General features: G+C 39.9%; 1 protein-coding gene across 10 annotated transcripts in view; it reads left to right on the top strand.

Moving 5' to 3' along the window:
- The first annotated feature begins 4,258 nt into the window (after positions 1-4,258).
- LOC308355543 (membrane cofactor protein-like) overlaps positions 4,259-27,695 on the top strand; it is a 43,047-nt gene continuing 19,610 nt past the window's right edge. For 7 of the 10 annotated variants that reach the window (XM_080823861.1, XM_080823859.1, XM_080823862.1 and 4 more), the window contains exons 1-5: positions 4,261-4,499; positions 12,364-12,549; positions 12,941-13,043; positions 17,631-17,725; positions 19,154-19,351. In XM_080823861.1, coding sequence (XP_080679987.1) covers positions 4,379-4,499; positions 12,364-12,549; positions 12,941-13,043; positions 17,631-17,725; positions 19,154-19,351 — 703 coding nt within the window. In that variant the 5' untranslated portion in view covers positions 4,261-4,378. Of the gene's footprint in view, positions 4,500-12,363; positions 12,550-12,940; positions 13,044-17,630; positions 17,726-19,153; positions 19,352-27,695 lie in introns of all 10 variants that reach the window. The other 3 variants (XM_080823868.1, XM_080823866.1, XM_080823860.1) reach the window with 1 other exon arrangement.

Consider the following 27,695-nt stretch of genomic DNA (forward strand, 5'->3'; position numbering starts at 1 on the left):
ATAGACTTACATATGTCGACTGCTAACTACTGTGTAATTCTGGGGTGCTTTTCAAGTGTATTGTGCCACACTTACCTTGATAAATATAAAGAGGGAACTGGATATCAACTTGAAGTTTTCTTTAAAATCATAGAAGAAAGGGGAAAAAATAGCATTAACAAAGTCAACTGACAAACTAGGAGGAAAAAATCACAACTTATATCATAGACAACGGCAACTGGCATATTTAGAGAGTAAAAATGTCGAAGACCAAACCTCCTCACCTCTCCTCCCTGTAAATGGGCAAAGGATATCCAGCCGGGCCTCCAATAAAAGAAAGGAAGTAACCAATGAATATATGAAAAGATCCTCAATGGTTTTGCTTAGTTGAAACTTGGGGAAACTTTGGGAAATATATTAGGTCTTGAGTTTCTGAAGAAGTACATTTTAAACAAGGGCTAGAAATTAACTGATGGGAATTGGCCTTTCTTAGAATTAAAATTCCCTATCACAAGAAAAAAACGTAAATTCCTTCATCCCCCCCAGAATGCAGTAGGTCAGTGAGCATTGTGATTAACCAGCATCTGATGACCATGCCATTGAATTTCAAGGATTCATGAGATTTTTTGCCTGTGACATCAGTGATACATGGGAAATACTGCTTATACTAACTATGGGTAAAATACTGACCTAACTTCATTTGCATTGTTGAGTAATTCTGTTAACCTCTGGCCTTACATTTTTCATCCGAGAAGCAGGTCTCCAAGATTATTCTTAGTGCTAAAATATAATTCCGTTTCTCATTTCCTTTTTGTGTACACGTAATTGTGAGGTGTAAGTTAAAGTCTATGACATTTAAATGGTATGTTCTATTTTCATCACTATAATGGGATGGGATTAAAAGATTTTTTTTCCTTCTAAATCTATGTCTGAAATATGGTTTGTAATATATTTACTTTTTAAAGCCTTCAAAAGCCAAGAGGAAACAAAATGAACATGCTTTCCTTCTGAGAAGTGCCACCCTCTCTGCACCTAATGGTTTCAGAATCCCTCCCTGCGTGGGGTGTGGCTTATCACTGGAATGTTCTTGCCAGTAACAGCTAAATATGAAGGTCAACTGTCTGGCAGGTGCTCACCAGGTACAAACGGAGGTGGCACAGCTCCCAGGGCCAACATCAAAAAGATGGCTTATCTTCGCTCTGTTTAGCCAGTCTCTCTCAGCTTTTCACAGCTAACCTAGTGCGTAATTCACTGTGACAGTGGAAAGCCTTTTCTGAGAGTCCTCACAGGCCCATTTCTCTGAAAAGCATGATAGAAATACACTAATTTAGGAGGCCAAGAAGCATCTGGCATTCAGATTAATTTTACAGAAGTTGGCCTCTGTTTAATGACATCCACACACCCTTCCCTCCACCCTAGTGCCATTCAAAAGGCCTTACAGGAGATCTAGCACACAGCTCCAAACCTGGTCGACACACAGGCATACTCTCCATGCTCTCCTCTTTGTCACTTGGGCAGGCTGACAAAAATCTTTAGGGGAGTTGCAGGCACCAGGAGCCTTTACTGCCCAAACTCACTCAAAGCCTTGGCTCTTGAGTTCTGTTCCTGTCCAGGCTGCAGGATGTTCAACGTCAACACTCTCCCTTTGAACTAAGTCACTGAAATGATCTCAAGGCTAAGGGACAGACAGTAGCTCCACTTCCTATCACAGCTTGCACTGCCTGAGACAGGACGTCTTCTGGGCAGACAGTTGTCCCTCCCTCCTTTAGAGGCAAACCCCACCGTGTTCCTAGTGTCTAAGATTATTAAAACAAAATCTCTCAGAACCTTCCCAGCCCTTATTTGGTAAATCCATGCTGGGGGAGAACTGGCAGAGACATGTTAGAGGCATTTGACAGCAACACCCATTTATTTCATGCAGTATTCATAGGCATTTATTATGCACCTACGAGAGACCTAGAACTGTCTTAGCACTGGAGCTACAGCAGGAAAACTCTATCCCTGTGTCAAGGAGCCTATTCAGAAAAATATGGAAAAGCGCTCCAAATTTCCAATGGAGCTTTTATTGGGGCAAATGAAAATAAATTAATCTATGTGAAATTATCCAATTATATTTAGAGTGTCTTGATGATCCCCCAGTATAGATTTTACTGATTGAAAGAAAGTTCCAGTAAAACCCCAATTCTTGACTCTAATCTAGTTTGTGTAACTAGGAAACCAAACACCTGCCATACTTTGCCACCTTTTAATTTACTCATGAGAATAAAAACTTACTTCTAAGACTAGAAATAGATGGGAAAGTATTTTCATCTTACTGAGATGTACCTGACATATACCGTTGTATACAGATGGTGGCTGAGAAAAACAGACTCTCTGTTTTCACAGTTAAGTGTCAACATTGGACAACAGAACATTTCTGTTATATAACTCTGTGTAACAGTAATAATAGAAATAATCCCCCCTCATTTTCTTACTCTCTCCATAATTATACCTCCTTTAAGTCAGTGTTGTGATGGAGTGTCTGGATTTTAGAATCTAAGACAGTGAGATGTTTTAGGTATTATTTCCACACCTTTTGTTTCATAGGCCATCAAGAATCCAAACATTGTGGTGTTCTGGGAGAAGGAGGCAATTCCATGGTTTGGTGAACCCACAGAGTTTTTAGTACCTCTCAGCTACAAAAATCTTTAAATATACAGAAAGTTTTGTAATTCCAGAAGATGCATTTGAGGTTAATACAGAAAGTTTACCTTTCCCCAGCATTCTGTTATACCCTAATTCTGTGTGATGCGGGATCAACCCCCATCATTCTATGAACAAAATAGTAGTTGATACATAGGTTGGACTGAAAAATTTTTTTCTTCCTCTCATTCCTAAAACATAGGGTCAATATAGAAAACTGAAAAGCATAAAAAAAAATACCCATAATCCTATCACTGACAGTTAATTTTAAACTAATTGCTCTATGAGAATGCCTAAGACAAACATTTATTTGGAGTCAGTTATTTTTTTTAACTTATATATTGTAGTTTGTCGCGTAGATTTTAACTCCTGCTGCATAGATGTTCATAAAACCACCTATCAAAAATTCCTTGTTCTTTGGCTAGACACTGAAGATTTAATTATTTTTTCCAAAATTATACATCTTTGGTCACAGCTCTGATGATTCCTTTGGGATAATGTGCAAATGCAACCGGTGGTTTAAAAGTCATGGTCATTTAAAAACTTAACATATGGAAAAGTTAAATTGAAAGCCAAAGTTTGAAGGTGTTGGTCCCCCCAATACATTTACTCACATTGGCTGACATTTGTCATTCTTTGCCAGCTAATGGGAAGAAAATGTCAATTCCTTTTGTGTACTCTTTTAATACAGGTTGTGACTTTTTTTTTCCTCTTCCTAGTCATACCGGTTTAGTCAGAATGCTACAAACAGATCTGGCTCATTCTTAATTTTCCACTTAGAGACTGGGTCATCAGGAAATTTCCCCCCTTATGGATTCCTCTTCATCCCGACAATAATGGCTTTAATTAAAACACTTCCAGGAGATCGAGATCGGGAATTAATACACCCTTGTCCTTACCTTTCTCATGCATCTTTTTTCCCTCTTCAATAAAGCATTTAGTTGCTCAAGGGCAGGGTCCCCAGAGAGGTGAGGCCCCAAATGCTAATGGCCCGGTGTTGTTTAATAATTCATCTACCTTGCTTTACTTGAGGGGTTGGGAGTGCAGTGGCCAAACCTTCGAGATTCTGAAACCTATCAGGCCTCCAGAGGATCCCAGAGCAGATGCTGAGAGCCCCGCAAATCACAAGTACTGTCCCTCCATATGCCCGACTCATGCCAACTTGAAACAAGGGCCAGGGAGTCCGGGCAGCTCGGAGGCCCCAAGACACACAGCAGCCGCGAGGGGTGCGGCCCCACGACGACCCGCTGCCTGGCCTTGGGTTTCTAGTTTCAGGTCGCTGTGCTTTTCGCTCAGTGAGGCGTTCGGTTCCGGAGAAGGGACAAAGAGGACCCCGCCAGCTCTGCTTCCCTTCGCACCCTCCTGAGTCCGGGCGGTGAGCCCGCCGAGCCCCGCAAGCCGCCGGGGACGGCGGGTCAGTGCGCAAGGGATCGTCGCAGGGCCGCCTGGCGCCCGCGGAGGGGACCGAACAGCTCTGTGACCCAGCGGCCCGACCCTCTCCTCCCAACGCCAGGTCCCAGAGGTCAGCGGGGCCCCACGCCCAGGCCCCGCCCAGGTCGGGAAGGAGAGCCACTTCCGCGCAAAACGCGCTGAGGCCACGCCCCCGCGGCTGGCGGCTGGCACCTGACACAGGGCAGCTGGGGATTGTTGCGTCTTCTCCCCGACTTGGGAGAGTGTCGCTTGGCTGACTCTCAGGTTCCCGCTGGTCTCCGGGAAGATGACGGTGTCCTGCGCGCCGCTCGCAGCCCATCCCTGCTGTCTGGAGAAGCGCTTTTCCTTGTTGTGTTGCTTTGGGATCTCTTTGATGGCCGCAGTGCTCCTGATACCCAAGCCCTCGGGTAAGAGCCTGGAGGGGGTGCGCGCTTCCGCGGCGAGCTGGAGCGGGTCGGGGAGCAGGCCGACGGGTCCCCAGGGCCCGGGAGCTTTGTTTGGTGGTCGGGAACAGGCGCGGTGCTGGGGCGGCCCCAGTCGTGTTTTGCGGGTACCCAGGGGGTGGAGGCCCTGTGGTGCGGGAGCTGAAGGTTTGGGCCGAGTTGGACAGTGAGCCGGGAGGGTGTTGGGCGCGGCTTGTGCTTTCCCGGGGCGAAACTGTGACCCCAGCGAATGCTTGCAGTGTGCTTCCGGGCGGAGGCACCTGGGGCAGGGGAGCGCGGACGCGGGGCCTGGGGACACTGCTAGGTCTCCGTACCCAGTGCGTGTGGTTGTTGCTAGGATCCGCGGTGTGCCCGTGGGAGGTTTTCCTGTGTTCCTTGCCGGGGTGATGGCACTGGGGAGAGGGGCGTTATTTGTGCCGGGCTGGGAGACCCCGGGCTGGGTGTTACCGGGTTTGTGCTTTAAGGAACTAACCAGGCTTGTGGTATGGATGTGGTGTGGGGTAAGAAAGCTCACCGTCTGCTGTGCTTGGGGGCTGCGAATCGAGTGTAGCTGCGCAGTGCTTGAGCGAGTGGGCTGCGGGCCCCTGGGGCTTAGAAGGTTTGGGAAGGCCACACCCTGCTTTTTGTGTCTAAGGGCACAAGTCTCCTCGCTTTCCGAGATCATACTGGTATTGGTTTGCAGGGTGTTCCTCTTTCTTTCTTTCTTCTTCTTCTTTTTTTTTTTTTCTTTATATAGAATCATCTTCCTGTTAACATTCAAGAGACATTATCCGATTCCATTACCCAATGGCTTTTTGCTATTGTTTTCCTATGGGTGGGCCATATTTGAGGGGAATTCTAAATTAATTTTAAAAGCTTTGGTAGCTTACTGTCGTCAAATGAGTAAGAAATAACCGATATATAATGTCATTCTGGTTTCCCCTACACCCATTAACGGAAACTGAAGATTCCCACCCAATAAATTTGTTTCCTGTTTCGCTGAATAAGAATTAGTGCTCATGCTAAAAAGACATGCTAGTTGTGTAACACATTTACAATGAAGCGTCGACCATTTTCAGTACTTCGGTATATTTCTGTCTTTATCTACACCTGTGTTTCTCTGCCCAAGTTATTTCTAGGATCCTGTTGCGTATACAGTTTATATGCTGCTTTCTTTAGTAGCATTCATTCTACACATAACTGCCTTGTATGTGCCAGGTTCTATACTGGGTCCTGAGGATACACTGGTAAGTGATAACAAAACTGTCTGTTTTTATGATCCTGATTTCACTATTGATCTGCTTGCACTCACACAAATAGAAGCAGACACGTTTGCTCGCTGTGAGAACCCCAGTGCCAGGCACACAGTGGCGGTGGAGAAATAGTTGCTAAAATTTATCAGGAGTGGCAGACCAAACATACTGCTCGTGAATACGTTATAACCCAAAAGAAGGGCTTTGGGGGAAAGGAGCTTGCTCCTCTGATAGCATTTACCAATCACTAGGGGACCCTGGTGGGCCAAACTCTGCCTCTGTGGGGCTTCTGTACTTACTATTCCCTCAGACTTGGAACATTCTCCTCTGGCTCCTTCTTATCTCTCAAGCTCAGTCGAGGTGTCAGCCTCTCAGGAGGCCCCTCTCTGACCACCCTATGTCAGACAGACGCACATGCTCCAGCCCTAATCCCCCCTGACTGGGAGTCACCCCTGCAAACCTGTTTTCCGCTCTCCCCACGAGAATGCAGAGAGCTTCTCTGTCTTGTCACACTTGCGGCTACAGATTTGCGATTTTTTGCCCAGTGTCAACGCTCTTGTATAAATATTGAGTACCAGAAAATGAATTATAATAATTATATAGATATAAATACATAATATAAATTAAATACATAATATAACGAAGCTGGGGCTTAGAGTGCCGGAAACAAGTCCTCCCGCTTCCAGGAGGAAGGTTCTTTAAACACCTGTCCTTAGGATGGCCTTCCTGCCGTGCCTAAGCTAAGTCAGGGGAAGCTGACCATCACAGAGGCTCTGTCTTCCCTGTTCTGTAGAGTCTGCAGAGCTCACCGTACTCTAATGTTGCTTGTTCCCGATCATGAAAAAGTTCATTTCTGTGGGGGGAGTAGCGTGGGGAAGGGCCAGGGGCAATAAAAAGAAAACAAAAAAATGTTTGTTTGTTTGTTTGTTTGTTTCCAAAAAATGTTTTGAAAAGGATCAAGTTTAGATGATCCTTGGAGCTCACAGTTGAATGTTGTTTGGAAGAGAGAAAATAAAATGACTGAGGTGCAACACGGAAGGTAGCAAAACTTAAAAATGCAGAAAAGGAAACACAAGGCCAAGTTGAAAGTTCAAAGGTAAAATCAGGATAGGTATGAAATTAGAGAAAGTACAAATGAGCCTCCTTATGTCGGTCAGGGAAAATACGGGACTAGAATACACATTCAGTTCTGAAGCAGCTCACAGGCCCGGAAGCAGGTTTGTAAGCAGGCAGCGTTGTGCCTGGAGGCTTCCCATCTCAGAGGTAGTTAGTTGCCAGCTGCATGAGATGGTAGAAGCCAACATTCGTCCAATTCAGAACAAGTCTTACTCTTCTAGAAAGGGTCTGCATTTTGGAGACAAAACCCACCATCTCCTGCTGTGAGTGGTGTCTCTTTTAGGTCTTTTCTTTTTCTCTGGTGGATGAAGCCAGGATAGACCATTAAGTGTTTACAGGGTAGTTTCTTACTTTCTTACTCTCCAGGTTATGATGCAAAGAGAGCAGTCCTTATCTGGTTAGTTGCTAGGTCACCAGAATCCTGGGAGTTAAGCAACAGAAGAAATCCTGTGGCCAGGTCTTTCTGGCCAAAGCTTAAAGATGATGCTTTTCAGTATTAGGTGCATCCCAGTATATTCTTCAGCGAGGTGTCCTGTTGGACACCAGTGGTCCTTTGAGTGCCAGATGGTTTTGCCCAGCTCCTCTGAGGGACATGCTGTGCTTGGTGTTATGGCCACATGGGTGAATGGAATCGGCCAGGGGAACTATTGAACACAGAAACCCGTGATAGTGATTGAGCGATCCATGCGGAGGACAGTCCAAGAGGAAGCCACTGGGCACTGCCTCCCGGGGGAAGCAGACGGTGCTTGCTAGAGGAGTAGTTGAGTGGATTCAGTATAAGAAGACGGGAGTGGAGTGGGGGTTGCAGCTGAGCAGGAAGGAAGGATGTTCAGAGCAGAGGGGAGCAGTGTGATCAGAGGCTTAGAGCTCTGACACGGCTGGGGGCTCCCAAGGACCATGGAGCTGCCCGGCGTGGCAGCTGGAGGGCAAGGGAGGCAAGGGAAAAGTCAAGGACTAGAACACGGAGCCAGTCACTGCGAAAAGCAACAGGATAGTGAGGAATGAACCATCCCCATAGTTAAAATTCAGGCATGATGTTGTTATCTGTCCCTTCAGGGCACTTGAGCCCTTTTGTTTGACTTAGCACACAGCAAATCTAAACCGGGGTTCCTTTAATTTCTCCAGACTCAGTAGAAGACCATTTCTTGAGGACGGCATTGCAGGGTGTTAGTGTAAGCGTGGGAGGGTTTCAGGTGAGTGTGGTGAGAAGCGGTGTCTGTAGTGGAAGCAGGCGGCCTGGCTGCTGGAGATGTTGGCCTGGGCAAGTGACTTAACCTACTGTGCCTTAGCTGGCCCATCTTAGAGAGGGGGCAATAGTGCCCAACCCGGAGGATAAGTATGAAGACAAGTTAAATTGTACTTAAAATAATAGTACAGGTAGTGTTGAACGTTTGCTATTTCTAAAATTATTAATACTATCACCACTATTGTTTTAAGAAAAAAGACGTAGAGTCTTCAGTTACCGTACTTGGGAAAAAATAAAATCCCCATTATTTGGAGTTGTCCTTTGGTAATGTTCAAATGCTGTTTCTAATAATAGCAGTAATGGAGAATGGGCCCAAAATGAAACAAGAAAGCGTAAATATTTTGACATCAAAGAAATCAAATACCCTGATTACGGGAAAGAGCTATCATTCAACCAATGAGAAAAGTTGAAGACAGGTGTAAAACAACAAAGAAAAAAATTATGATTTGTTGATATCTCTGGAAGAAGTTGGCTGAGCAGAAAAGGATGTGAGCTTTGGTCTAAGATAGTGTGTGGAATTGACAGCGGCACTCATTCAGCTCTGGTGGTCGGTGTTACAGGTGCAGTGAGGTGTCCCCCATGGTCCTCAGAAGGTAACAGTCTGGTAGAGAGCACAGACAATAACGATCCCCACTGTGGGGTAGTCTGTGGACAAAGTAAATGTGGATCATGAGGAAACTGACCACGGTTTTTTGATGACACATGTCAAGAGCCACAAGAAGTGGCCTGTCAGCTGAAACTGAAGCATGAGTGGGTAAGAGGGTAGGAGGAATACAGGGTCTCTGGTCAAAGCTAAAGTTAATTGAGGCAGGGAGGTCTGGAGTGTTGACATAATTGAGGTTATTTAATGGACACTGCCAGGAATTGAATAGGGCTTGAGAATAGGATGCAAGAGTGAGCAGAGTCCCGGTAATGATGGGCTTCACAAGACTGCTGGCCATGATAGACAGACATGATAGACATTGTCACGAGGGCGTTGGGAAGTCATTGAAAAGTATCAGACTTGGATGAGCTTTGGTCACTGTGTCCATCAGCATGACTCCGGCATGAGGTGAATGAAAGGTGGCGAGGTAGCTAAGGGGGCCTGTTCAGAAACACTGGTAGCACTCTAGAGAAGAAATGGCAGTGGTTTGAACTGGAGGGAAAGGTAGAATTAGAGAGATGGAATCGGCATTTGAATTGTCAACTTAACATCAAAAAAACAAAAACAAAAAAACCCAGATAATCTAATTTAAAATGGACAGGAGACATGGACAGTTCTCCATAGAAGGGAGACAGATGGCCAAGAGACTCATGCAAAGGTTGATCAGTATTACTGATCATCAGGGAAATGCAAATCATCTCACACTTGGCAGAATGGGCAAAATCAAAAGGATAAAGATGTGGATAAATGCCTCCTCCTCCACTGTTGTTTGGAATTCAAACTAGTACAGCCATGTGGAAAACATGGAGGTTCCTTAGAAATTTAAAAATAGAATTACCACATGATCCGGTAATGTCATTACTGAGTATTTACCCTAAGAATGTGAAAACACTAATTTGATAAGGTATATGTACCCCTGTTTTTATGGCAGCATTATTTACAATAGCCAAAATATGGAAGCAATCCAAGGGCCTATCAATAGATGAATGGGTAGAAGAAGGTGTGATGTGTATATGTTTATACACACACACACACACACACACACAGAGTGGATATTACTTAGCTATGAAAAAGAATGGAATCTTGCCATTTGCGGCAGCATGGATGGATCTAAAGGGTATAATGCCAAATGAAATAAGTCAGTAAGAGAACGGCAAATGCCATATGATTTCATGCACATAATGGAATTTTTTTTTTTTTTTTTAAGAGAGAAAGCATCGGTGGAGGGTTTGGGCAGAGGGAGAGGGATTGAGAATCTCAAGCAGCTTCCACACTTAGCATAGAGCCTGATGCAAGGATTGATCTCATGACCCTGAGTTCATGCCCTGAGCTGAAATCAAGAGTCAGACGCTTAACCAACTGAGCCACCCAGGCACCCCCATATATGGAATCTAAGAAACAAAACAAATGAACAATGAAAAAAGAGATAAACTAAAAAACAGACCCTTAAATTTAGAGAACAAACTGCTGATTACCAGAGGGGAGGTGGGGGTGGGGGAAGGAATGGGTGAAATAGGTGAAGGGGATTAAAAGCACATTTATTGTGATGATTACTGAGTAATATATACAATTGTTGAATCTCTATATGGTACACCTGAAAACTAATACAATACTGCATGTTAATTATTGAGAAATTAAAAATTTAAGAACTCATCTGTCTTGTTTGCTGGACCTGTGTGAGTGTGAATAATCAAGAGTCTACACTTTGGCTTCAAAATGTTATATGGATGGGGTGCCTGGATGGCTCAGTCGTTAAGCATCTGCCTTCTGCTCAGTTCATGATCCCAGGATCTTGGGATCAAGCCCTGCATCCAGCTGCTTCTCCCTCTCCCGCTCCCCTTCCCTGTGTTCCCTCTCATGCTGTGTCTCTCTCTGTCCAAAATAAATAAATAAAATCTTTAAAAAAAATTTTTTTTTAAATGTTGTATGGATAGCATGTGGGGTATGTGGGGAGGCAGTTGAATACAAACAGCTGGCCCCTGGGCTAGAGGTCATGCATGGAGACCAGGATTTAGGACAGCTCTTCTCAGTAGTAATGAGGTCATGGGAGTGTGCACACTCCCTCACAGGGATGTGCAGAATGTAGTAACCAGGGTTCTCACAGCAACCCATTCGGAGCGTCACATTATCCAACTGGGCAGAGAAGGAAGAGTAGCCAGAGGATAAAAAACATCAGTGTCCTGAGAAAGAGAAGTAAGTTTATTGTGAAATAGTGTAATATTGGGCACAGTTATTATAGTGTGTAAAGCTTACAGAGCCAGTTGTAAACTCTGCATATTTTTTAAAGTATGTCATATAACTGCACATGCGAGGAAGAGAAATACTTCAAATTAGTTGGATGGATAAACCATCCCACTGACATTTCTTTTCCCAAACAGATTACTCTATATGAAAGTCATATTTGGAATTCTGTCTTCTTTTTTTTTTGTTTGTTTTTTTTTTAAACTCTAGGTCTTTTGGGTTTTTTTTTAAAGATTTTATTTATTTATTTGACAGACAGAGATCACAAGTAATCGCAGAGGCAGGCAGAGAGAGGAGGAAGCAGGCTCCCTGCTGAGCAGAGAGCCCGTTGTGGGGCTCTATCCCAGGACCCTGGGATCATGACCTGAGCTGAAGCCAGAGGCTTTAACCCACTGAGCCACCCAGGCGCCCCTAGAATTCTGTCTTCTTTATCTGCTTTCAGAATAGTTACTGAAATTGCATAAAGCAAGGAATACTTGTATTATTTAGTCAGGGGCATGCTGTTGCTTAATTCTTTCTTGGTGGTTCCATGATTTCTAATGATGTAATGGATTGGTATCTAGAATGGAATTATATAGAATTTCTAGCTGAAGGAATGTGGGATCCATTAATGAGTGGAGGAAGATGAAATTATATTTAAAATAGTGCCCCCAAAGCAACATTTTTTTCTTGTAAGGATTTTCATGGTAAATTTTGATATTTGACTGGCATCTGTTCACTTGTGAGAAGCTCAGTTCACTTACATGAAGCATGAAATGAAGTCTTACATGGAAGAGTTTGTGCATATTTATCTTGATCTGTGAACTACACAATGCTTATTTAATAATCACTTGATACTCTAGCATTTCTGAAGTACCCACTGGATACTGAGTGAGTAGAAAAAGAAGACCTGTGATCTCTGGCCTCTAGATACTTGCCTTCTGCAACGAGGAGACTGAGCCTGAAGTGACGGGTTATCATTAGTATGTTTCAGACTATGGGAGAGTCATTGGAGCAGGTGCTGTGTCCTCTAGAAGGCTTCTCAAAGGGGAGGCGAGTTTTGACATGAATTTAGAAAAAAGTGGGAAAGGATATTTATCTACATATATTGTTAGACCTAAACCATTCATTTTGTTTCTTCAGTTGATTGTTGAAAGAAAATTCATCACCTAGTAGGACGTTACTGAAAATAAGCAAGGCACAGACTCAACTGCTATCACCACTTGGGTAAAAGCTTGGGAGAATCATTTAAAATCTTGCCAAGGATCTTTCCGTTTATTCTGTATTACCTATCTGCTGGGACATCATGGTCCCTGGTTGGCGAAAGAGAGAAAATACTTCATTTTCACGTTCTCGTTCTCTTATCCCTAGATGCCTGTGATGATCTTCCAAGATTCGAGTTTATGAAGCCAAATGCTACTAAACCCAGTTATAATCCTGGGGACATAGTATACTTTGTTTGTCGACCAGGATACAAGCCTATTGTACCTCCTCTTCCCATGTCTTCCGTTTGTCAGCCTAATAACATGTGGACACCTCTCGAGGAGGCTTGTACAGGTAAGGGTACAAAAGTTTTGTTTTGTTTTGTTTTTTGTTCTAGAGATTTCACGTATTTTAGGTTGCATACTGCACTAACACAATGATTATTTTCTCATGTGAATGTAGGTTTTAGATAGCAGTGTAGCTTTTCAGGTTTTGAAAAATCCCCAGGGAATCTTTCTTGGCAGTTGGTTACCTGGTTAAATGTGAATATTAAGTTTGGCCTTACAATAGTCAAAGAAAGAAAGTAACACTGTCCTGAATTCAGAAGAGCAGTGTAAAATTTTGATTTTAATTTAAATGTTTTGAAATTGCTATGAAATAGGCTAATTTAAACATTTAAGCATTTAAATCTTTTGAAATGTTTTGAATTCATTGTGAAACAATGAATTTATAAATTTTCTTTTAGGAAAACAATGTCAGAATCCAGGAGAACCCGCAAATGGTCGGGTAGTCGCTGTAAATGCATCTTTTTCCTTTGGTTCGCAGGTTCACTATTCTTGTAATGAGGGGTAAGTTGTTCCCTACTGGAAATAAGATAAATACTACTAATTCCATTTTTTGTTCTGCTTCTCTTAAGCATTCCCATAAAGTTGACTTCATTTTCGTTTTATGTGACAAGTCATACTTATAGCCTAACAAGTCTCGGGCTTTTTATTGAAACTGAGAAGATGTGTAATTAGTAGAAAGAAATATAAATTGAAGAAAAGGAAAATTCTATAATACATACTATATTTACTATAAACATACTGTAAACATTAACAATGATGACTTTTTTTTTTTAAGTAGCTTCTTTTTTTTAAAGATTGTATTTATTTATTTGACAGACAGAAGGTGGGGGAAAGCAGGCTCCCTGCTGAGCAGAGAGCCCAATGCGGGGCTTGATCCCAGGACCCTGGGATCATGACCTGAGCCAAAGGTAGAGGCTTTAACCCACTGAGCCACCCAGGTGCCCCTAATAGCATTTATTCTGTAGGGCTCTTTTAATAATATATATTGGGGATACTGGGCATTTATGAAGTTTTCACCTAGAGGACAATATGGAAATGTGTCTTTTTCTTTTCTTTTTGAGTGATCGAGCGAGAGAGAGAGCACGTGAGCATGTGAGTGGCAGGGGGGAAGGGGCAGAAAGAGAGGGAGAGAATCTTAAGCAGGCTCCACTTGTAGCAGAGAGCTGGAAGCAGGGCTTGATCTCACAACCCTGAGATCATGACCTGAGCCCAAATCAAGAGTTAGATGCTGAACAACTGAGTCACCCAGGTGCCCTGCATCTGATTTTTTTTAATATTGATTTTGTATCCTGCTACTTTGCTGAATTCATTTATTAATGCTACTAACACTCTTGTTCTGGTGGAATCTTTAGGGTTTTCTATAGAGAAGATCGCATCATCTGCAAACTGATAATTTTACTTCTTCCTTTCCAGTTTGGATGTTTGGGATGTCTTATTTCTTTTTCTTGTCTAACTGCTATGGCTAGAATTTCCAGTACTGTGTTGAATAGAACTGGTAAAAGCAGGCATCCTTGACTTACTCCTTATCTTAGAGGAAAAGCTTTCAGCCTTCAGCTTTTCACCATTGAATATGATATTTGCTGTGGGTTTCTTATGAATGGCTTTTATTATCTTAAGATAGTTTTCTTGTCTTTCTACTTCATTGAGTATATTTATCATGAAAGAGTGTTGAATTCTGTCAAATGCTTTTTCTGCATCACTTGAAGTGATGATGTGGTTTGTGTCCGTTCTGCTGATGTGGTGTATGGCACTGATCATTTTTCATGTTGAAATATCCTTGTATCCCAAGAATAAATCTTGCTTGTTCATGGTGTATAATATGCTGTGGAATTTTGTTGTTTAGTATTTTTTGATGATATATGCATCATTGTGCATAAGAGATATTGGTCTGTAGCTTTATTTCCTTGTAGTGCCTTTGTCTAGTTTTGGTATCATGTTGATGCTGATCTCATAATGAATTTGGAAGACTTCCTCTTGAATTTTTTGGAAAAGTTCGAGAATAGGTTTAGTTCTTAAATGTTTGGTAGAATTCATCCATGAAACCATCAGGTCTAGGCCTTTTTTTTATTGGGAGAATTTTGATTGATGATTCGATCTCCTTACTAGTTATAAGTCTATTTGTATTTTCTGTTCCTTCATGGTTTAGTTTTGGTAGGCTTTGTCTTTCCAGGGATTTGTCTATTTATCTAGGTTGCCCAGTTTGCTGGCATAATCTTGTTCAGAGTGTAATATATTTTTATTATATTTTATTATATTTTCTATTTCCGTAAAGTTGATAGTAACCTTCCCACTTAAATTTCTGATTTCAATAAATTGAGTCTTCCCTCTCTCTTTCTTAGTCCATCTATCTAAAGGTTTGTGAATTCAGTTGATCTTCACAAAACCAACTTTTGGTTTTGTTGATTTTCTGTATTGTTTTTCTCATCTATTTTATTTATCTCCTATCTAGTCTTTGGCATTTACGTCTTCTGCTACCTTGGTTTAGTTTTTCTTTTCTAATACCTTCAGTTGTAATGTTTGGTTGTTGATTTCAGATCTTTCATTTTTTAAAGTAAGCCTTTATGGTCATAAATCTTCCCCTTAGCACTGCTTTCACTGCATCCCATAAGTTTTGGTAAGCTGTGTTTTCATTTTCATTCACCTGAAAGTATTTTCTCATTTCCCTTTGATTTCTTCTTTGATCCATTGGTTGTTTAAAAGCGTGTTGTTTATTTTTCACAATTTTGTGAATTTTCTGGTTTTCCTTTTAATATTGGTTTCTCACTTCATCCCATCGTGGCCAGATATGATATCTATCTTTTAAAATCTACTGATTAATTAATATTAATTTGTGGCCTAACATGATTATCTTATTAACTATTCATTGTATAATTGATCATGTTATTAATATAATAATACATATTATTATTTTGTGGCCTAGCTTATGACTGTCCTGGGAGGTGACCCATATGCAATTAAAAGGAATGTGTATTTTGTTGTTGTTGGGTAGAATGCTCTATATATGTCTGTGTCATCTTGTTGGCTTATTATGTTGTTGAAGTCCTCTATTTTCCTTATCTTCTTTCTAGTTGTCTTTCCATTCTTGTGAGTTGAGTATTGAAGTCTCCAACTATTAGTATAGAAATACCTGTATGAGAAATGTGTAGTCCCCCCTTTAATTCTGTTTTTGATTCATATTTATTTATGTCATGGCATATATAAATGTTCGTAATTGTTATATTCTTTGAATATTTAACCTTTACTAATATAATGTCCTCCTTTGTTTCCTGTAATCGTTTTTTAATTTAAAGTCTATTATATCTGAAGTATAGCCACCCCTGCTCTCTTTTGGTTACTATTCGTGTGGAATATTTTTGTCCATCCTTTCAGTTTCAACCCGCATGTGTCTTTGAAGCTTAAGTGAGGCTCTGGTAGATGTTATATAGTTGCATAATGTGTTTCTTTCCATTCTACTGATCTCTGTCTTTTGCTTGGAGAGCTTAATCCATTTACACTTAAAGTAATTACTGACAAGGAAACACTTCTGAAATTGTGCTATTTTTTCTATATTCCTTATAGCTTTTTATGTTCCTCATTTCCTGTATTGTTGTTTTATTATGTGTGTAGTTGATTTTTGTAGTGTTATGTTTAAATTCCTCACTTATTTCCTTTTGTGTATATTCTATAGCTGTTTTGTTTGTAGTTCCCGTGGGGACTACAGTTAACATTCTGCAGGCCTAGCACTCCAGTTTGAATTTCAATAAATTACAAAAACTGTTCATTTACAGCTTCATCCCCACCCCTTTTGCTTATTGATGTCATACTGATCTCTATACCAATAATTGTAATATTAGCTTCTACACTAATAATCTATTTGCTTCTAAAAGATTACTGTCTTAAATCACATAGAAAACAAAAATCTTACTTATAAGCCATTGTTAACAATAATATTAGCTTTTATAATTACTCAAGTATTTACCTTTAGTGAGATCCTTATTTATCCATACAGCTTCTTTCAGGTTACAGCTTCATACAGGTTACTTTCTAGTGTCCATTCATTTGACCTTGCAGACCCTCTTTGTACATTTCTTGCAGGTTAGGTGTAATGGTTACAGACTCCTCAGATTTTTTCTCTACTGGGGAAACCTTAATTTTTCCCTCGCTTTCAAAGGACAGTTTTGCTGGATAGAGGAATTTTGTTTGCCAGGTTTTTTTTTTTCTTTTAGCACCTTGAATATTCAGTCAGCCCACTGTTTTCTGGCCTCTAAGTTTCAGGTATGAAATCTGCTGATAATCTTATTTAGGATCCCTTGTAGGTGATGATTCACTTCTGCCTTCAAGCTTTCAAGAGTCTCTCTCTTGGTCTTTTAAAAGTTTGATTATTATGTGTCTTAGGGTGGGTCTCTTTGAGTTCATCTTACTTGGAATTTTGGAGCATTTTAGATATTTATATTCATATCTATCATCAAATTTGGGTTTCCAGCCATTATTTCTTCAAATACTGTCTGTGCCCTTCTATCTTCTTCTGGGAGTCTTACAGTGTATATCTTGGTCTGCTTATTGGTGTCCCAATAGTCCCTTTGCTTGTGTACTTTTCTATAGTCTTTTCTCTTTCTGCTCAGTAGTTTCCAGTTTGCCGGTTCTTTTCTTCTGCGTGCTCAAATCTGTGTTTAATTCCCCTGGTCAAGCCCTACATCAGGCTCCCTGGTCAGCAGGGAGTCTGCTTCTCCCTCTGCATCTCTCCTCTGCTTGTGCTCTCTCTCTCTCTCTCAAATAAATAAATAAAATCTTAAAAAAAAAAAAAAAGTCAGGAGCATATGCATAGAAATGAATGTGTAAGGTGATTGCTGGAGATAGCAAAGTGGCCAGACTGAGAGACAGAACAGATTTATTTGGACATCTTTGATCCAGGCCAATGTATATTTAAAGCAGAAACTCTTTGGTTAAATTACAAATATGGTCAGCATTCTCATTATATGTCACTTAAAGAATATCTTCAGCAAACTACTATAGCATAAACAACCAAACAAACAACCAAAATTTTTTTCATTATTATATACCTCTTGTTAACTGCTAAAGAATCCAATAACTTTTTCTTTTCTCATTCAGTTATCAGCTACGTGGAGAAAGTATTCTATATTGTGTAATTTCTGTTACTGATGAAAAAAAAGTGGTTTGGAATGATGATCCCCCACTATGTATAAGTAAGTATATTCTTTCGTTAGAATCTAGAGCACTAGTTCTTAAAATTTTGTTGTTAGGATCCCTTTATGCTTTAAAATTAGAAACCACAATGCACTTTGCTTTATGTGGTTAGGTCTGTTGATAGTCATTATATTGGAAATAAAAGAAGTGTTTAAAATAAATATTTATTAATTCACTTTTAAGAACTGTAAGCTCAATGCATGTCAATATATGCCACATATTTTATTTTTTTATAAAAAAGCATTATTTTCCAAAGGAAAGAGAGTAGTGGCATTGTTTCACAGTTTGGCAGATCTCTTCAAAATCCGGCTTAAAGGAAGATGTGTGGATTCAGTCTATTGTGCTGTCACACAATTTATATATATTTGGATAATTTCACCGTAGACTCATTAGGATGAAAGTGAAAACAGACAATAGTATCTTGATACTGTAAACTACCGATTCAGTGAATGGATATACAGTTGACCCTTCAACAACACATATTTTAACTGTGCGAGTTCACTTATATGTGGTTTTTTTTAACTGTACAGTACTATAAATGTATTTTCTCTTCATTATGATTTTCTTAATATTTTCTTTTCTCTAGCTTATTTTATGGTATGAATATAGTGTATAGTACATATACACAGTGTGTGTTAATCATCTCTTTATGTTCTTGATAAAGTTTCTAGTCAATCGTAGGCCATTAGTAGTTAAGTTTTGGGGGAGTCAAAAGATACATGGGGAGTTTCAACTATGCATGGGATCAGTTCTTCTAACCCCTTCGTTGTTCAAGTGTCAAGTATATTTATAAACTATAAAGCATTTCTCAGCCCTGAGTTTTATTTTTAGTCACAAGCATATTTTCTCATTAAATTCTCAGCATTTCTCTTTTTTAAAAGATTTTATTTATAAATTGTCAGCATCTCTTATAATGAGAACTTAAAATGGCTTTCCAGGTAAACATAGGTATTTCATAGGTATCTTATATAGGTATTTAAGAAAATGAGTTCTATTAAAGTTCACATCTACCTTACTGGTTTGAATTTGGGATAATATATTTTTTCACTAAAACCTTTTTCTTTTCTTTTTTTTTAAGATTTTATTTATTTATTTGACAGACAGAGATCACAAGTAGGCAGAGAGGCAGGCAGAGAGAGAGGAGGAAGCAGGCTCCCTGCTGAGCAGAGAGCCCGAAGCGGGGCTTGATCCCAGGACCCTGGGATCATGACCTGAGCCGAAGGCAGAGGCTTTAACCCACTGAGCCACCCAGGTGCCCCCAGAAACCTTTTTCTAAATGAATATTGGAGTTACACCTAGCTTGTAGAAATCATATGTTAATGAATTTATTGAAGGCAATTCATAGGTCTTCACAAATGCTATTGTAATCTTTTCCTTTCCTTTTGCCTTTTGTGTCCTCTTTTTTTTTTTTCCCCCCACTTTCTAAGGGATAATGTGTCCACCACCTGGAAAAATACCAAATGGAAAATATACCGGTAGTGAGAAGGATGAATTTGAATATAATGAAGTGGTAACTTACAGTTGTAATCCTTCAAATGGACCAGATGAATATTCACTTGTTGGAGAGAGTAATCTTATTTGTTCTGGCAATGGTGTATGGAGTAGTAACCCTCCTGAGTGTAAAGGTAATATTTTCATTTCTTTCCTTCTTCATTTATAAATATTTTGGAAACACTTGGTAATACTTACCTACCAATAAACAAAGCAGCCACATGTGCTTGCTCCTCCCATTAAATTGGCTTCTCATTTAATTTTTTAAAAGATTTATTTATTTATTTGGGAGGGAGAGAGAGAATATCTCTAGCAGACTTCCCGCTGAGCAGGAACCTGAGGCAGGGTTCACTTTCACCACCCATAAGATCACAACCTGAGCCAAAATCAGGAGTCAGACGCTTAACCAACTGAGTCACCCAGGAGCCCCTAATTTAGTTTAACGTAGGTCCAAGTGACTCAAAAGTAGTTCTGTTTACAGAACTCCCCAGCCCTTACCCTACATGTTTTTGGCATTCTAATTAATACATTGTGAACTCCTGTGTGTATGTATGACTTAGGATTTTTTTCTTTGGAAACGTCAAAAGAGCATACAGTGGCTTAAAAATAAGTTTTATCCAAAACCCATCAATATGCTCTCTACAAGAAACTCATTTTAGATCCAAAGACACCTCCAGATTTAAAGTGAGGGGGTGGAAAACAATTTACTGTGCTAATGGACATCAAAAGAAAGCTGGGGTGGCAATCCTTATATCAGATCAATTAGATTTTAAGCCAAAGACTATAATAAGAGATGAGGAAGGACACTGTATCATACTCAAATGGTCTGTCCAACAAGAAGATCTAATAATTTTAAATATCTATGCCCCTAACATGGGAGCAGCCAACTATATAAAGCAATTAATAACAAAATCAAAGAAACACATCGACAATAATAAAATAATAGTAGGGGACTTTAACACCCCCCTCACTGAAATGGACAGATCATCCAAGCAAAAGATCAACAAGGAAATAAAGGCCTTAAATGACACACTGAACCAGATGGACATCACAGATATATTCAGAACATTCCATCCCAAAGCAACAGAATACACCTTCTTCTCTAGTGCACATGGAACATTCTCCAGAAGAGATCACATCCTGGGTCACAAATCAGGTCTCAACTGGTATTAAAAGATTGGGATCATTCCCTGCATATTTTCAGACCACAATGCTCTGAAGCTAGAACTCAATCACAAGAGGAAATTTGGAAAGAACCCAAATACATGGAGTCTAAAGAATGAATGGGTCAACCAGGAAATTAAAGAAGAATTGAAAAAATTCATGGAAACAAATGATAATGAAAACACAACGGTTCAAAATCTCTGGGACATAGCAAAGGCAGTCCTGAGAGGAAAATATATAGCAATACAAGCCTTTCTCAAGAAACAAGAAAGGTCTCAAATACGCAACCTAACCCTACACCTGAAGGAGCTGGAGAAAGAACAACAGAGAAAGCCTAAACCCAGCAGGAGAAGAGAAATAATAAAGATAAGAGCAGAAATCAATGAAATAGAAACAAACAAACAAAAAAAAAACCAGTAGAACAAATCAACGAAACTAGGAGCTTGTTCTTTGAAAGAATTAATAAGATTGATAAACCCTTGGCCAGACTTATCAAAAAGGAAAGAGAAAAGACCCAAATAAATAAAATCATGAATGAAAGAGGAGAGATCACAACCAACTCCAAAGAAATACAAACAATTATAAGAACATACTATGAGCAACTATACACCAGCCAATTTGACAATCTAGAAGAAATGGATGCATTCCTACAGACATTTAAACTCTACAGACATTTAAACTACCAAAACTGAACCAGGAAGAAATATAAAACCTGAACAGACCCATAACCAGTAAAGAGATTGAAGCAATCATCAAAAAGTTCCCAGCAAAAAAGGGCTCAGGGCCAGGTGGCTTCCCAGGGGAATTCTACTAGACGTTTAAAGAAGAATTAATAACTATTCTCCTAAAACTGTTCCAAAAAATAGAAATGGAAGGAAAATTTCTAGCTTTATTTTTTGAGGCCAGCATTACCTTGATACCAAAACCAGACAAAGACCACATCATAAAAGAGAATTACAGACCAATATCCCTAATGAACACAGATGCGAAAATTCTCACCAAGATACTAGCCAGTAGGATCCAACAATACATTAAAAGCATTATTCACCACGACCAGGTGGGATTTATTCCAGGGCTGCAAGGTTGGTTCAACATCCGAAATTAATCAATGTGATACAATACATTAATAAAAGAATAAGAACCATATGGTACTCTCAGTAGATGCTGAAAAAGCATTTGACAAGGTACAGCATCCTTTCTTGATCAAAACTCTTCAAAGTGTAGGGATGGAGGGTACATACCTCAGTATCATCACAGATATCTATGAAAAACCCACTGTGAATATCATTCTCAGTGGAGGAAAAACTGAGAGCTTTTCCGCTAAGGTCAGGAACAAGGCAGGGATGTTCATTATCACCACTGTTATTCAACATAGTAGTAGAAGTCCTAGCCTCAGCAATTAGACAACAAAAAGAAATTAAAGGCATCCAAATCGGCAAAGAAGTCAAACTATCACTCTTTGCAGATGATATGATACTTTATGTGGAAAACCCAAAGGACTCCACTCCAAAACTGCTAGAACTTGAACAGGAATTCAGTAAAGTGCCAGGATATAAAATCAATGTACAGAAATCAGTTGCATTTCTGTACACCAACAACAGAACAGAAGAAAGAGAAATTAAGGAGTCAATCCCATTTACAATTGCACCCAAAACCATAAGATTCCCAGGAATAAACCTAACCAAAGAGGCAAAGAATCTATACTCAGAAAACTATAAAGTGCTCATAAAAGAAATTGAGGAAGACACATAGAAATGGAAAAATGTTCCATGCTCATGGATTGGAAGAAAAAATATTGTGAAGATGTCTATGCCACCTAAAGCAATCTACACATTTAATGCAATCCCTATCAAGATACCATCAATTTTTTCCAAAGAAATGGAACAAATAATCCTAAAATTTATATGGAACCAGAAAAGACCCTGAATAGCCAGAGGAATGTTGAAAATGAAACCAAATTTGGTGGCATCACAATTCCAGACTTCAAGCTCTATTACAAAGCTGTCATCATCAAGACAGTATGGTACTGGCTCAAAAACAGACACATAGGTCAATGGAACAGAATAGAGAGCCCAGAAATGGACCCTCAACTCTATGGTCAACTAATCTTCGATAAAGCAGGAAAGAATATCTAATGGAAAAAAGACAGTCTCTTCAACAAATGGTGTTGGGAAAATTGGACAGCCACCTGCAGAAAAATGAAATTGGACCATTTCTTCGCACCACACAAAAATAGACTCAAAATGGATGAAGGACCTCAATGTGAGAAAGGAATCCATCAAAATCCTTGAGGAGAATACAGGCAGCAACCTCTTTGACCTCAGCCACAGCAACTTCTTCCTAGAAACATCGCCAAAGGCAAGGGAAGCAAGGGCGAAAATGAACTATTGGGCCTTCATCAAGATCAAAAGCTTTTGCACAGCAGAGGAAACAGTCAACAAAGCCAAAAGACAACTGGCAGAATGGGAGAAGATATTTGCAAATGACATTATCAGATAAAGGGCTGGTATCCAAAATCTATAAAGAACCCATCAAACTCAACACTCAAAGAACAAATAATCCAATCAAGAAATGGGCAGAGGACATGAACAGACATTTCTGCAAAGAAGACATCCAAATGGCCGACAGACACATGAAAAAATGCTCCACATCACTCGGCATCAGGGAAATACAAATCAAGACCACAATGAGATACCACCTCACACCAGTCAGAATGGCTAAAATTAAGAAGTCAGTAAATGACAGATGCTGGCGAGGATGTGGAGAAAGGGGAACCCTCCTACACAGTTGGTGGGAATGCAAGCTGGTGCAACGACTCTGGAAAACAGCATGGAGGTTCCACAAAAAGTTGAAAGTAGAGCTACCCTATAACCCAGCAATTGTACTACTGGGTATTTACCCTAAAGATACAAATGTAGTGATCTGAAGGGGCACGTGCACCCGAATGTCTATTGCAGCAACATCCACAATAGCCAAAGTATGGAAAGAACCTAGATGCCCATCAACAGATGAATGGATAAAGAAGATGTGGTGTATATATACAATGGAATACTACACAGCCATCAAAAGAAATGAAATCTTGCCATTTGCTACAACGTGGATAGTTACAGTGTATTATGTGAGTGAAATAAGTCGATCAGAGAAAGACAGCTATCATATGATCATATCATATGATCTCCCTGATATATGATATATGATATATGATATATGAATTGAGAGGCAACAGGCAAATTTTGATGGGTAGGGAAGGAAAAAATGAAACAAAATGGGACCGGGAGGGAGACAAACCATAAGAGACTCAATCTCAGAAAACAGACTGAGGGTTGCTGAGGGGAGAGGGGAGGGAGAGGGTGGTTGGGTTATGGACATTGGGGAGGGTGTGTGCTATGGTAAGTGCTGTGAAGTGTGTAAACCTGGCGATTCACAGACCTGTACCCCTGGGACAATAATACATTATATGTTAATAAAAAATAAGAAATTTTAAAAAATAAGTTTTATCTTGTATTACAAGACATTTAAGAGTTCCAGCTATAGGAACTGGTAGAGCAAATTGTAAAAGACTAACCCTCTCCCAAGTAAGAATGGTAAACTCTGGACAAAACGTATTTTAATAATAGTGTGTAAGGCTGTAAAGAGTGGCCAAAAGCAGGGAGATTCTGGAAGGGATTTGACTCTTGGAAGAAAGAACCACTGAAGGGCAGCAAAATATTTACTCTATTGAGGTACATGTGGAACATTCTCCAGCATCATATTCTACAAAATATGGTAGTTTAAAAAATTTTTAATTGAAATCATGCAGAGTATAATGTCAGATCACAATGAAATGAATGTAGAAAACAAAGATATATAAAAAAGCCCCAAACATTTGAAAATTACGCAAGACACTCAATCCATGAGTCAAAGGAGAAGTCACAGGAAAATCAGAGCATGCTTTGAATTGAATAAAAATGAAGAACACAACATATCAAAATATCACTCTTTGTGCAATACAGCAAACCAGGAATTAGGCAAAACTATCTGAACCTGATAAAGATGCCACAGCTAGCATTATATTTAATGATGAAAGACTAATTTATTTCCCCCTAAGGTAGGAACAAGACAAGCATGCCTGCTATCACCACTGTATTCAGCATTGTATTGTGTTCAGCATTCAGCAAGAGATGGAAATAGGAACACACTGGAAAGAGAGAAATAAAATATACTATGTTCACTCATGAGATGATTAGGTGGTAGAAGATTTGAAAGACTGAAGTTTTAGCAAGGTTGTGAGACAGAAGATCAATGTACAGAAATCAACTCAATGTCTACATACTGGCAACAAACCATTAGAGAATGTTGAAGTTCATTTAGAACTTCAAACTTGTATAAATACTTGTGTATAAATCTGACAAACGTGGAAGATTTGAGTGGCTAAAAACAGCTAAACACTTAAAGAAAGAATATCTCAATAATATCAATAATAGAAATTCAGTAACACTAATTAGAACACTCAGTATAATAAAGATGTCATTTCATCATAACTGATCTGTATATTTACAACCCCAATAGGATTTTCTATATAAATTGACAAGCTGAATGTAAAGTTAGTATGAAAAGACAAAGCAAAATATTCAAAGCACTTTTTGAAAAAAATTAGAACTCTCCTCCTTCCTGGTTTAAGGACTTAATTATAAAACATAGTATGAAGCATATAATCAAGACAGTGTGGTATTGTTGAAAGGGTAGCCATATGTAGCAATGGAAAGGAATAAAGTCCAGAAATAAACCCTTCCAGGTGTGTCTAGTTGATCTTATCACAGTTTACAAACAAATCAGTGGAAAATGATAAAAGTACAGGCATATTTAGATATGCATATTCAAAAATACCAAAAACAACCCTTAACTCGTGTTAGTTTAATATAAAAACGTTTACTCAAAATGGATAATAGACTTAAATATAAAACCTAAAACTATAAAAGTTTCACTAGAAAACAGAAAATGTTTGTGACCTAGTCAGAGATTTAAATACAACCGTAAAAGCTTGATCCTTTAATGAAGAAATAAATTAATGAAATAGACTTTTTAAAAGTTCCACTATGTCTGCTCTCACAAGACACTGATAAAAGAATTTTTTAAAATTAGCCATGGACTGGAGAGAAAATATTTGCAGAACTCGTACCTGATAATGGATTTATATCTACAATATGTAAAGAATTCTTAAAATGCAATAATAAGGGATGCCTGGGTGGCTCAGTCAGTTAAGTGTCTGCCATTAGCTCTGGTCATGATCCCAGTGTCCGGAGATCAAGTCCCATTTCAGGTTCCTTGCTCAGCGGGAAGCCTGCTTGTCCCTCTGCTTGCTACTCCCCCTGCTCATGCTTTTTCTCTTTCTATTTCTCACTCTGACAAATAAGTAAAATCTTTAAAAAAAAAAAAAAAACCACAATAATAAGAAAACAGCCCAGTTTTTATTTTATTTTAATGGGCAAAATGTTGAATGCAGCTATTTCATCAAAGAAGATATATGGGTGGTGAAAAGTACATGAGAAGTTGCTCAATATCATACAGAAATGTAATTTAAACCACAAGGAGATATCACTAGATAGCTGTTAGAATGGCTGAAATTAGGGGCGCCTGGGTGGCTCAGTGGGTTAAGCTTCTGCCTTCGGCTCAGGTCATGGTCTCGGTCCTGGGATCGAGCCCTGCATCGGGCTCTCTGTTCAGCAGGGAGCCTGCTTCACCCTCTCTCTGCCTGCTTCTCTGCCTACTTGTGACCTCTCTCTCTCTCTCTCTCTCTCTCCAAATAAATAAATAAAACCTTTAAAAAAATAAAACAAGAAATGGCTGAAATTAAAAAACTAAAACTGAAAGCTAATATTGGTAAAGATACGGTGCAGTTGAAACTGTCTTACACTTTTTATAAGAATCTAAAATGTATGACCTCTTTGGAATACAGTTTGATGATTTCTTGGAAAGTTAAGCATACCTTTAACATACAGCTCATCAATCCAAGTAAAATGAAAACATGTGCATTTAGGAACCTTTATGAGAATGTTCAGCTGCCTTAGTTATAATCACCCCAGATTGGGAACAACCCACTTGTCCCTCAACTGGTGAAATGGATTAGCAGCTGTGGGACATCCAGATGGCAGAATGCGACTCTGCAATAAAAAGGAGTGACATGCAATCCATGCAGCAGCACGAATGACTCTCAGATGCATTATGCTGAGTGAAATAAGCCAGAGTCAGAGGCTGCGATCCCAGTATGACATTCTGGAAAAGCAACTGTACAGAGAAAGAAAACAGATCAGTGTTTGGCTGATGGTGAAAGTGATTGTGTGGGGGTGTGTAGGGTCAATTACAGAGTGGCATGAGGATGTGTTGGGGGGTAATGGAACTTGTCTGTGTCTTTATTGTGGTAATCACATGATTATTTGCATTTGTCTGCCCTAATACAGCTGTATTCTTAAAAGGATGAGTTTTACTGTATGTAAATTGTGTCTAGCCGACATAAAGAAAGCCATTATTGCCACTAACAGCCATCTAGCCCAACAGCGCAAAAATCGGTGAACCTGAAGTCAGGAGAATATGATTTGAAAAGAAATACTGGAAAGGGAGAGAGACTTACAGACCTGTGGAAGAGTAGCGAGAAGTCAAACATACAAGCTGTTGGAGCTTCAGAAAGAGGAGAAAGAACAGGGTAGACACCAATTTGAATAAACATGGGCCAAATATTAATCACATTTGTCCCCAAACAATAACCTCACAGAACAAGAAAGTCAGGGACCCTAGCAGGACAAATACGTTGTTTTCATTTGCCAAGAACCCCCCAGGGTCGAGTGACTGAAAACAAAAGGTGTGCAAGGAAAAGCAGTCAGGGAGAGTGGAGAATAAACACGTGTCACACTGTCCTCCCCACCCCCCACCATCGCCTGGAGTAGGAGTGACAGCTGACTTGTCCTGAGGAACGCTGGAGACTGGAAGACAGTATCTGCTAGGCTGCTGGAAAAACCCCACAGCACTTCATCTAGAATTCTCCGTCAGGGGTCAGGGGGAAATCTTTCAAATCAGAAGGTGAGGAAATGACACCTTTGGAGCGAAACCCAAGCCAGAGAATCACGAGCTGACCTGCGCTATAGGAATTGCTACCGGAAGGTCCTGGGCTGAAGGGAAAGGACAGCTGCTAGAGAGTCGGAATCCCTGGGAACAGAGGAAGAGCAGTCCTCTGGTTGAAAAGGTGTCCACTCTCCACTCTCTGGCCCTTATCTACTGCTCAGATTTAATATCATAACATGTTCTGTTGTACTCACTGCTCAGCCCTGTGGTTTTGTTTCC

Source organism: Martes martes (genome assembly GCF_963455335.1).
Source record: "Martes martes genome assembly, chromosome: 15".
Lineage (NCBI taxonomy): Eukaryota > Metazoa > Chordata > Mammalia > Carnivora > Mustelidae > Martes > Martes martes.